Source organism: Protobothrops mucrosquamatus, unplaced genomic scaffold (assembly GCF_001527695.2).
Source record: "Protobothrops mucrosquamatus isolate PMUCROS unplaced genomic scaffold, P.Mucros_1.0 scaffold2179, whole genome shotgun sequence".
Taxonomy (NCBI): Eukaryota; Metazoa; Chordata; class Lepidosauria; order Squamata; family Viperidae; genus Protobothrops; species Protobothrops mucrosquamatus.
This window is the reverse complement of record NW_015388272.1, coordinates 132,611-144,582: the sequence shown is the minus strand read 5'-3', so window position 1 is coordinate 144,582 and position 11,972 is coordinate 132,611. Positions and strand designations below refer to the sequence as shown.

Below are 11,972 nucleotides of genomic sequence, written 5' to 3'. Positions count from 1 at the left end.
GTCCCCCTGCCAATACAGACTGCGTACGGTCGGTGAGGAAGGAGGAGAACCACCGCATAACAGTGCCTCCCACTCCCAACTCACCCAAACGCCGCAGCATGATACTGTGGTCCACAGTATCAAAAGCCGCTGAGAGGTCCAAAAGAACTAGGACAGAGGAATAACCCCTGTCCCGGGCCCTCCAGAGATCATTCACCAATGTGACCAATGCCGTTTCCGTGCTGTATCCCGGCCTGAAGCCCAACTGGAGAGGGTCCAGATAGACTGTTTCCTCCAGGTGCCGAGGGAATTGCTGTGCAACCACACTCTCAACAACCTTCGCCACAAAGCGGAGGTTGGAGACTGGGCGATAGTTAGCCAATACATCTGGGTCCAGGGAAGGCTTCTTAAGGAGGGGCCTCACCACCGCCTCCTTTAGGACCACGGGGAAGGCACCCTCCCATAGAGAAGCGTTTATAATTCCCTGGAGCCAGGCTCGTGTACCCTCCCGAGCCGCCAGTACCAGCCAGGAGGGACACGGATCCAATAAACATGTGGTTGCATTCAGCCTCCCCAGGATCCTGTCCACGTCCTCGGGAGCCACAGAGTCAAACTCCTCCCATATAATAGTCTCAAGACCTGCTTCTGCCACCTCCCCCGGGGCCACCCAGTCGGAGTCTAAACCCTCTCGGATCCGAGCGACTTTGTCATGCAGATATTGAGCAAAATCCTCAGCCCTCCCCACCAGGGGGTCCCCCCCTCAACTGAAGGAGGGAGCGGGTCACCCTGAAGAGGGTGGCCGGGTGGTTATCTGATGACGCAATGAGGGTGGAGTAGTAATTAGACCTCGCCACCCTCATTGCCACAAGGTAGGATCTAACATGTATCCTTACCTGTGTTCGGTCGGATTCGGTTCGGGTAGCCCTCCAACTGCTCTCTAGGCATCTTTTCCGGCGTTTCATCTCTCTCAGCTCCTCGGTAAACCAAGGAGCTAGTTGAGATCTGCGTCGGGTCAGAGGCCGCAACGGCATGACTCGGTCCAGTGCTGCGGCTGCGGCCACATCCCAGGCCGCCGCCATATTTTCCGCCGAGTCGTGGCCTAGATCCTCCGGATATGGCCCAAGCTCCGTCAGAAACCTCTCCGGGTCCATCAGGAACCTGGGACGGAACCATCTACGCGGTTCCGTCTCCCTGCGGCGGGGAGAAGCGGTCCGGAAGTCCATCCTAAGGAGTGCATGATCTGACCATGACAAGGGCTCTATATTTATCTCCCCCATTTCCAGATCATTCTGCCACTGGCCAGAGACAAAAATTAGATCTAGTGTATGTCCTCCCGTGTGAGTGGGGGCATGGACTAATTGGGTCAAGTCCAAGGTCGTCATGGAGGCCAAGAACTCCCGAGCTGCCGCCAACGTTTTACCCGCTGATGGCAGGTTGAGGTCCCCCATGACTATAAGTCTGGGGGTCTCAACCGCCACCCCGGCTATCACGTCAGCCAGCTCAGGCAGGGCCGTTGACACATAGCAGGGGGCCAGGTATATTATCAACAGGCCCACTTGCACCCCATGCCCCCACTTCACAAGGAGGGACTCTGCACCGTCTATCTGAGGCACAGTGGCCTCCCTCGGACATAGGGTCTCCCTTATAATGACCGCTACCCCACCGCCCCTACCCCGGGCCCTCGGCTGATGGAATGCCTGGAAACCCGGTGGGCATAGATCAACAAGGGGAACTCCCCCTTCCATGCCCAACCACGTCTCGGTGATACCTGCCAGGTCCGCTCCCCCCTCTTGAATGAGCTCTTGAATGAGGGGGGCCTTATTTACCACGGACCTGGCGTTGCACAACATCAGCCGATGGTCCCGGGCCCGAGGATCTAAGGTCCCTGGAAGTCGAGTAGAGCCCTGAGGATCGGAGCATCCACAAGCTTGTAAGCAGCGTGTGCGTGCTCCCAAAACCCGATATGGTCCTCTGCTCCCGCCATATCTGCCCCTCCNCTTGGCCTCAGAGAGGGCTCCCCTAAGTCCCCTCGGGCCAACCCCGAACCCCCTAAAAATTTAATAAAACACCCCTCTAAGAAGACTCGCAATTTTCTTCTCCTTAGTTCCCTAGTTGCTGTTGCTGTATGCCACCTCTCGGGGTTCCACACCCCTTCATCAAGGCAGGCCCTTGAGATCGTATTAGGCCATGCCTGCGCGATGGGGGAATCGCGCAGGGCCAGCAGTTCCTTCCTGGAATACAGTCCAGATGGAAGGCACCTGTTGCATCTGTCCCTGTTACAAAGTTGGCATTTCACCTTAACTACACAATCTTTGGCTATGTGGTCCGTAGACTCACAGCACTTGTAGCATATCCAGTGCTCTTTGAGCAGGGTCTTTCATTTGTCCATGGACATCTTTCCAAATTCTCTGCATTTGTTGATAGGGTGTGAGCATTTATGTAGTGGACAATTCAGGTCTTTGCCTGCTTGCTGAGATTCAGATTGGATTCTCCTTGGCAATTGCTTGTCTGAAGTCTTCTTTGGCCAGTTTGTGACCTCTGTCTTGTGCATGGAAATAAAAGTTTTGCCCTTTGCAGCTTGGAATGAACCCTTAGTTGTGCCGAAATTCTGACTGGTCCGTTTGGGAGCTGGAAGCGATTTTTCTGTGTCTTCGAGCTTGTAGGCATTATTGCACCATTTTGCTTGTTTGGTTACAAACTCTGCAAGAACAGCAAAGGGGGGGGGGTTTGCCAGGATTCTGACTCTTTGTGAGCTTCATATATATTGACTCATTTGTCCCTTAATTGTCTTGGTAGTTTTCTAATAATAAGCCTTTGCTTCTCAAACTGATCAAGGCAGCCAAGCCTCAGCATGTTGGGCTCATTTCGTACTGATTGTAGCAGTGTGAGCAAGTATGAGAATTCCAACATCTGGACAGGGTTATTGATATTGATGCTAGGGAATTTGTAAAGGCCGTCCAAGAGCGAAGTCTCTGTCTGTTCGGGTGCGCCATACCGCTTATTGAGCCTTTCCCAAGCTTGCTGAAGGGTGATAACTGGGTGCTTAATAGGGCTAGGTGAGTGTTCTTTATTAATTTTGTAGATTCTGGTCCTAGCCATGCCCTCATGAGCCCGATCTCATCGCCTGGTGTTAGCCCTTCATTGTGGAGGGCGTGCTTGAATGCGTACTTCCACATTACGTACTCTTTCCCTAGTTTATCGAATAATTTCTGCATAACTTTGGATGCCAAATCTAACCTTCCTCTGCAGGGTTTTTGAGGATACGTTGGTGCTGCGGAGAGGGTGTAGCTGGGCGGAGGTAGTGCATTGCTCCCGAGAGTGGGGGCATGTCACAGGGCTGGCTGGTGATTTTCTTCAGCGTGTTATCTGCTGAGGGTATCTTGCCATGGTGCATACGAGGGGCCTTGTGAGTTTGGTCTGAATTCCTCTGCTTTTACATTAAGCTGAGGAGGCCTGACTTCTTGTGTGCTTACTCGTCGGGGGGGGTGTTCTCGTTATTTAGATTGTGTGTTGCCGGCTTCCTGGCCAGTTGGCATATCTGGTGGTCGAGATTCTCCTCAGTGGTTGGGCGTGATTGCGGCTCCTCGGGATGCTGTTTCCTGTTGACGCAGTAGAGACTCTAGCCTGGCCTGAGTCCTGGCAATCTCGTCCTGTAGCAGCTGACCTTCCTGCTGTGGATTCATCACCATTGCAGTTGGACCTATCCAGTGACCATCTGTGGTTTGGTTCGTTGGATTCAGTTGTATAGCTCCGGAGGGAAGATCTCGTGATCCAGATGGTGCAATGACGATTCTCTGACTGATTGGCACATCTGGTTGAGATTCTTCTTCCTATCCACTTGGTCTTGGGGAACTTGTGGTTAACCATGGTGCTCCCACCTACTCATGTCATAACATGCTCTGGTTGTCAACGTAGGCCTGTACGTGGTCATATGGGTTTGCAACTTCTAGCCTTTCCAAATTGCATGCGAAGGAAGTGTCTTCAGCCTCTGCCTGTAGGGCCGCAACTCTTGCCACGTTTCTGGCTGCCTCCTGTTCTCGTTGCAGAAGCTGAAGCCTGGCCTGAGCCCTGGCCATTTCTCCCTTTTGTTTGGCCTTCAGTTTGGCCATCTTGTCCTGATCCAGGGCCATATTTGCCATCTCTTCCTTTTGTTTGGTCTCCAGTTTGACCATCTCGTCCTTCTGTCTGGCCTGATCCAGGGCCATATTTGCCATCTCTTCCTTTTGTTTGGCCTCCAGTTTGGCCATCTCGTTCTTTAATAGCTGCTCTTCCCTTGTGATGCATAGATACCTTAGAGTGACGAGAGGCACCTGAGACCTGAAAAAGCTGTGATACTCTGCTGGGCTCCTCAGACTGTGGTGGCTGGGAGGCTTCGGACTTGGCCTTCTCCCACAGTGTCTCTTTCATGTGTAGCTTGACTTCAGGGAGGCAGTTATTTTCTTCTAGGAACCACTCACATTCCTTGTTTATTAGCCTGAGTTGTTGCATTTCCTTTTCGAGTGTTGGATCCCCTAGCTGCAACTGGACCTTTTTGAGACAGCACCCATAGTCTTTCCATTTGAAGAAAAACTTCAATGAACGAGTGCGTTCAGGAGAAAGCTCCTCTTTAGGCACTTGGCAGAGTTCCTGTAATTTCTCCCAGTTTCTTTCATGGTGTTCACGGAACGCCTTCCATTTTTATATCAGATGTGATCACATGACTTCTGTGGGCTTTCTTTGTTGCCTCAGGTCATAGGGTATCTGAGATGTCTTTGGCCTCACTGAAGCTTGGACATTAGTTTCTGTGTACAAGTCAAGGTTGGCTGTTTGTAGCAGTTCTCCATGGCTGGCTGGTTGGAGTAGCTCACCAAGGTTGGTTGGTCGAACCAACTCTTCTGAATCAATGGGACACTCTGCCATGTCCTAGTTATTTTGAGGTGAATTCAGTGAACTTCGCTCTTTGATTACTAGAAGTTGCTGCTTGTGGGTGTGGGTATTTCAGCGAAGTTCACTCTTTGACCACTAGGGGTCGCTACTTGCGTGCGTGGATACTTCAGTGAAGTTCACCCTTTGACCACTAGGGGACGCTGCTTGTGTGCCATATTTTTGCCAGATAGGTCTGCACAAAACCATACATTCTGGAGGCTCTTAAGGGCAGCCCCACATAGAATGTTTTGCAATAGTCAAGACGGGAGGTGACTAAGGCATGAATGACCATGAGTAGGGATTGTTCGTCCAGGAAAGGACATAAGTGGTGTATTCCGGAATCTGAACTAAGATGCTTTGTAGTTCTGGCCCAGACAGCATTAACTCAATGAAAATGGTTTTAAAACATATATTTATTGTCCGGGAATTCTAAGCAAAGACTTAGTATGCTGAAGATACATCCGGTGTTTGCATATCTGTCCATTTTCGTAGGTAAAAAGCAGTAATTCTCCATATCAGCTTAACGTGGTTGCAGATGCCATGCATGCATCCACATGCTGGTTACATAAAGGATTTTACAACCCTGGCATGTAACAGGATGTCCTGCAATAACTTTTAATTCCTCCCACTGACTAGATGAGCTACAGCATAGACTAATGACTGAACTACATTACCCATAAGCCATCTCTTAAGGAAACAGCATTTAACCCTTTAAATGCTAAATACACTAACATAGTTCTTAAGCTAACTGACTGGTCCAGCACATGGTGCACAATCCTCAGTTGCGCAAAGGCCCTCCTGGCTATGACTGCCCCCTGCTTTTCGAGTAGGAGTTGCAAGTCCAGGAGTATCCCCAGATTATGCATAGGGTCTGTTTGGGGTAGTGCCACCCCATCTAAGATCAAATATGGCAATTCTCCATGGGCCAAAGAACCCCAAACCCAAAGCCACTTGGTCTTGCCAGGATTCAGTTTCAACCGTTGCTCCCCATCCAGCCCCTAACAGCCTCCAGGCACTGTGAGAGGGACGTCACGACATCGCTTAACTCAGACATAGGCTGAGATATACAGCTGAGTATCATCAGCATATTGATGATAATCTCAGTCCATGGTGACGGATGATCTCACCCAACAGCTTCATGTAGATGTTGAATAGGAGTGGAGAGAGTACCGAGCCCTGCTGGGCCCCGCAAAGCAGTAGGCGAGGGCTGGATCTCTCACCTCCTATTAACATTGACTGAGAGCGGCCACAGAGGAAGGAGGTGAACCAGGATAGCACAGGGCCTCCACTTCCAACCCCCGAAGCCGCTCCAGAAGGATACAATGGTCAATGGTATTAAAAGCTACTGAGAGGTCAAATAGAGCAAGGATGGATGGACTACCCCATCCCGCTCCTACCAGAGATCATCCAAAAGTGTGACCAATGCCATTTCTGTCCCATATCCAGGCCTGAATCTTGACTGGTAAGGGTCTAGATAATTTGTTTCATCCAGAAACCTCTGGAGCTACCGCGCAACCACCTTCTCAACAACCTTCCCCAAAAAGGGAAGACTGGAGACAGGTCAGAAATTATCCAACAGGGTGGAATTCAGCAATGGCTTCTTGAGAAGAGGGCGGACCACAGCCTCCTTAAAGTGCTGGGGCAGTACTGCCTCCTGTAAGGAAGCATGAATCACTGCCAGAGTCCACCCACCTGTCACCTCCCGGGAAGCTTTCACAAAGCAGGAGAGACATGGGTCTACAACACATGTGCTTGCATACATATTCTCTAGGATCCCGTCCACTTCCTCAGGAGCAACAGGATCAAACCATTCCCAGAATTATAGCTTCTTTTTAAAGTTTTATTCTAACTGGTCACAGAATAAAAATAACTTTGTAGTGTACTGCCAGACTACCTTCTTTTTAAATGAGACATAAAGCACAGCAAGTTTGAGGATCCTTTTTGTCACCTCCTCCCTACAGTGTTGGATTAGTCCAGGGTGAGTTGTATTAGACAACCTGGAACATCTGTTTTCTTTCTTGGAGACTAGAAAAAAAATTCCCCTGCTCTTTAGCAGGGGACAAACTGATCTGCAAAATTGTTATTTTTGATGGCTTGCTTGTTTTGGAGAGAGCAACTGCTTTGAAACAGAGGTTCCTCGTTATGGAGTAGCTAAAATGCATCAAGATTTTAGGCAACTGCAGTGATGACATTGGCTAATCACCAAGTTAATCCTCTCATGTCAAAACCAGGCTTTTGTCTAGGAATTCCTTGATTTGTTTTAGTTCCCCTTCAACATAAAGAAGAGTCATTTTGAGAAACTTTGCAAGCAAATATTTTTCAGTGTTTCTGAATGAACAAAATTATCAGGCAACTAATAAGGAAAATATTGTTTTGCTATTTTTGTGAGCAATTTGGGCTGAAGCTTGGCATATCTATCACATAAAGTTTTGTGAAAGAAAACCAGTGTCTGGAACACAATCCCAGTTTAGAATTTTTTAAAAAACCTCCTGTGCCATGCAATCTATGCTTTTTCCAGAAAAAAAAGCTGACATCTTGAGCAAAATATAACACTTCAACAGGGACGCCTTGTAATGTTGTTTATAGTCTTATAACAAATGTGCATTTCTTAAAACAAAGCAAAATGATACTGGTAAACTGATTCACACATTATTATTATTTTTCAGTTGGAATGAACTGAAAAGAGATTTTTTTCCCCCAATGTTGCCTATGAAAATCAGCATTTATGTACTACTAAAATGCCTAAAGCATAAACATTATTTCAGGAAGATATGGTATCAGCTTGGTGACAAGAAAAAGATTTCATCCAACATACCAATCACTCTGATAAAGATACTTTGTTCTTCTTTCTGTCCATGATAGGTATCCGTGGCCTCACATGCATATAGACCCTGATCATTTGAGTCTGCATTATGAATGGTTAGGATAGAACTAGTATAATGTCCTGGAACAATAATTGTCGCAGGTTTTACCTCTTTGCCTACCTGTGAAAAACAGTAAACATAATGCAGTGGAAGTAATACTCAATACTAATCCATTCAGCATTTCCGAAGCTCAAACAACAAGGAACATAACCATATACATTCTCAAATAATTAAATGGATTTATTTTTCATTTAGGGAAATATATTTTCTTTACTGTGTCTATGACAATTGTTCCTCTGTTGTTAGTATAATGTCTGATGGTTACATGGCAAACCAGCACATATGACACGTAAGACTTCAGGAGAAAACATACCAATACCAAACCTGAAATATATATGATAAAGTCGCAGTATACCTTTTCCCTCCTCAAGAAGCAGGATGATAGTTCTCTTTTGTAGAACACTTCTTTGATGAGGATATTTGATAATAATAAAAAAATATAAATCTGCTACTCTGGATGATAAAATGCACATCTTTCTCAGCCTCCATGTTATATTTTTAAAAACAAACATGAGTTGCAGCAGAACGTCTGTGTTGATATTGCAAGGCAGTATTCCAATCTCAAGTACACAGAGGAGAAGTGAAGAAAAAATGTCCCTAAATTGCAAATAATTTGCAAAGAGACAGAGCTGAGAAGATGCTACTAATTTCTGGAACTGAGCTTTAGGATTTGGGAGATATGCCTTAAAGCATTCTGCTTTAAGGATCTGGGAGCTCTCTTGGATCTTGCACTCATGCTGGACAGTCACATAACTTCAATGGCAAGGAGGGCCTTTTATCAGCATTTGCTGATAATCCAGGTGCATTCCTACCTAAAGGAGAAAGACTTGGTTTGGGTGAGTCATGTGATAATCTCAAGGTTGGAGAATTGTAAAGTTGTTGTTTAGCCAATGCTTGAAAGTGGGTCCAGAAATAGTTGTTGGTCAGAATGCAGAAGCATTCTGGTTGTCCACAATAACCCACCTGTTGAAATCACTTCTTGCTGGCCGTCTTCTGAAGCCAATTCAAAATGTTCACAATGGCATATAAATGCTTACATTGATCAGACTAAGCTACTTATTGGGCTATTTCTGTATAATTGACCATTATTCTAGGGGCATAAATATAATTAACACCAACAGCTGATTAGGCTTTTCCTGTGGTGGGGCCAACATGAATGGATTTGCTAGAGTTATGATGCACATTTTGTCATTATTGTGATTAGAAAAGAATGTTTGCAGATATTTCTGTAATAATTTAGAAAGGAAATGTCTTTGTTTTGCTTTGATGGCCAAATGTTCAATTGCCATTCTGCAATAATGTCTAAGCATACTTCTGTAGAGAAAACATCTCAGAGTCTATTTTATTTCCTATGACTGAAATAGAACTCTTTATTGGCCAAGTATGATTGAACACACAAGGAATTTGTCTCTGGTGCATACGCTCTCGGTGTACATACAAGCAACAGGTGATAAATCATTATAATCATAATACAATCATCATGAATCATAAGATACAACACTCAGTGATAATTATTGGCAATGAAAATGAAGTGAAGATGGCTGTGGCCAGAATCATTATAAGATAATAAATAAAACAATCAGCATAAATCATAACAACAAAGTGATAGTCATAAGATGCTAAAGGAATAGGTAATAGGACAGATAAAGATAATAATAATACAGCCCTACTACATGGTTTGATATCCTAGGGCATAAAATAGTGTTGTGGGAATTAGAAAACACAGGCACAAATGCAAACACTCACATGAATGTGTGTGTGTGTGTACATACATGTACAAAGATCCATGTCTACTTGCTTACCATTTGTCCAGGATAACTCCAGGTATAACCAATCAACTCAATACCTCTTACTGTACATGTCACAATGATATTTTCACCTTGTTTCAAAATAGTTTGCACTGCACTGATAGAAATGTTGATTAAGGATGTAGGAGAAGAAGAAACTGTGGAAGAACAAAACAGCGAATAGGGAAGAAAGTTAGCTCACAGCAACTTATATAGAAAAACAGTTGCAACAAGCTCAATCAATATGCGGCTATCTCAGTATGAGAAAATTGTTTTCTGTTGGACAATTTGAAAACTCCAATATTAATAAAGCATAAGATGTTAACACTGAATAATAACTACCCCAGTACAGGACTACAACAAGAAACCCTACAGTGGAGTGCTTGATGCTCTCTGGGTTTGGTTGTTTTCTTGAAGATGTTTCATTATCCAACTAGGTAACACCCTCAGCCTGATTATGTTACCTAGTTGGGTAATAAAATGTCTGCAAGCAACAACGAAGCTCAGAGAGCACCAAGGACTCCATAATTCAACCCTGAGATAGATACATTCTCTTCTATTAGAGCCTAAAGTCTTAAAATCTTGTGGAGAACAGGGCAAAGGCCTTGGCCTGGCACTGAACTTAACCACAATGGAGATATCAGTATGTTTCTGCTCTGGCAAATCAACAAGGTGACCTGATCTGACCATTCCCTCAACTTCAGATTGAGAGACAATCAGAAAAATAAATTCACATTACAATAATCAGAGAAATGCCCTATATGCAAAGCAGCTTAAATATTATAGCTCAGATGAAACTGATCAGCCTCCTATAACAAACATATCAGCTCTGCTCAAGTGTCAAAGAGTAGTCCATCATTTTGGCAAGTAATGATCTAGCTTCCACTGCAACCTGTTCACTTCTCAGTTGTTTAATGAATGTGTTCTCCTTGAAAACAGAAGTATTTTTTTCCAAAAGAAGATGGATCACTTTGCAAAGCTTGCCCAAGATTTTTAGTGAAGCAGATACACAAGACCTGTCATTTCCACCCACCAGAATGATGTCAGAGTCTGCTTTTTCAAATGAGCATAAGCATTTTTAAAAAAAACAAAAAACAAATAGGGCTTCTCTTCTGTGTGGCATTCCCGTTGTTGGGTGGCGCAGAGGCTAGAATGCAGTATTGCAGGCTAATTCTGCCAACTGCCAGCAGTTCGATTCTGACCGGGTCAAGATTGACTCAGCCTTCCATCCTTCCTAAATGAGTCACATTGTTGGGGGCAATATGCTGACTCTGCAAACCGCTTAGCACTATGAAGCGGTATATAGCTCTAGGTGCTATTGCTATTGCACCCCTACCTAGGATGATGTTTTCATTCAGAAAACCCTTTCTGCTCCACACACTGGCTAATGCTATGTGTAATAGTGAAAACTTGTAAATATTGATCAAAGATTCACCTTGGAGGTTGTAGACATAGAATGTTTCAGATTCAAACTCTTCATCTTCTATTGTTGCCTTGCAGATGTAGGTCTTGTCTTCGAACTGGCCTTTAAAGCCTTGCTGTGGAAAATACATTCCAGGGACTGGATCATTAACCCTCTTTTCATAAAGAGCTACTGTAGCATTGGGATTTGTCACACGGCAAGGAATAATGACTTCATCGTAGCCTGTGCTGAACACAAATGTGTCTTCTTGGGTGCTTGGTAGGAAAGGCATGGAGAGATCTATGAACAAGAATGGAGAGAAGCTATTTGGTCATCGACTAGATTGATTGCCTCAAACAGCCTCCTAGATGCAGTAATAAGGGATATATTACTTGTGATCAGAGTAGCTCAGTATGGAATGGGAAGGAGGAATCCAACAGAGACATGGCTTGGTTCCCCTCTCTTACACTGTTGCGCAATATAATAGATGTGTGTGATGACCCAGGGCCCCGCATGGAGGCAGTCAGCTGACAAGAGAAACAGTCATTTAATAACTGCCAGTGTTCCCCAAAAGCTCCCACATATGCTGGCAAGACTTCAACCAAAGTGTGCACGCACACACACACGTTTCTTTCAGCTGCTTCTGGCTGAAGGCAATTTCAGTACAGCGAGAGAAGTATACAATATCCTCAATGCCAGACAGATAACAAGAAAACAAAACAGAAACTTAATGAGTCCTTTTAAATCTCAGCTTGCCTGCAGTCTGCAAGGAGAGACTCAGAAATGCAGTCTGTGGTCGTAAAGCAAACAAAGACAACACACAATTCACAACTGTCCCAAGATACCACGTTTGTTCCCGCAAATGCCCCACCCCACAGTGTCTCCTTAAATCCTAATCCCCAGGTGTGCCTTGTGGAGTGGGGCAGGATGCTCTCCTCCCGAGCAATTGAGCCTGCCTACGTTATTCTCCTCTCT

At 45.3% G+C, this 11,972-nt stretch overlaps 1 protein-coding gene across 1 annotated transcript in view; it reads right to left on the bottom strand.

Annotated features, from left to right (window-relative positions):
• LOC107294993 (platelet-derived growth factor receptor beta) overlaps positions 1 to 11,972 on the bottom strand; it is a 102,785-nt gene that overhangs the window by 19,672 nt on the left and 71,141 nt on the right. The window contains exons 4-6 of the mRNA XM_015824278.1: positions 11,031 to 11,297; positions 9,611 to 9,753; positions 7,700 to 7,868 (exon numbers count right to left, since the gene is read on the bottom strand). Of these exons, the coding sequence (XP_015679764.1) occupies positions 7,700 to 7,868; positions 9,611 to 9,753; positions 11,031 to 11,297 (579 nt within the window). The remainder of the gene's footprint in view (positions 1 to 7,699; positions 7,869 to 9,610; positions 9,754 to 11,030; positions 11,298 to 11,972) is intronic.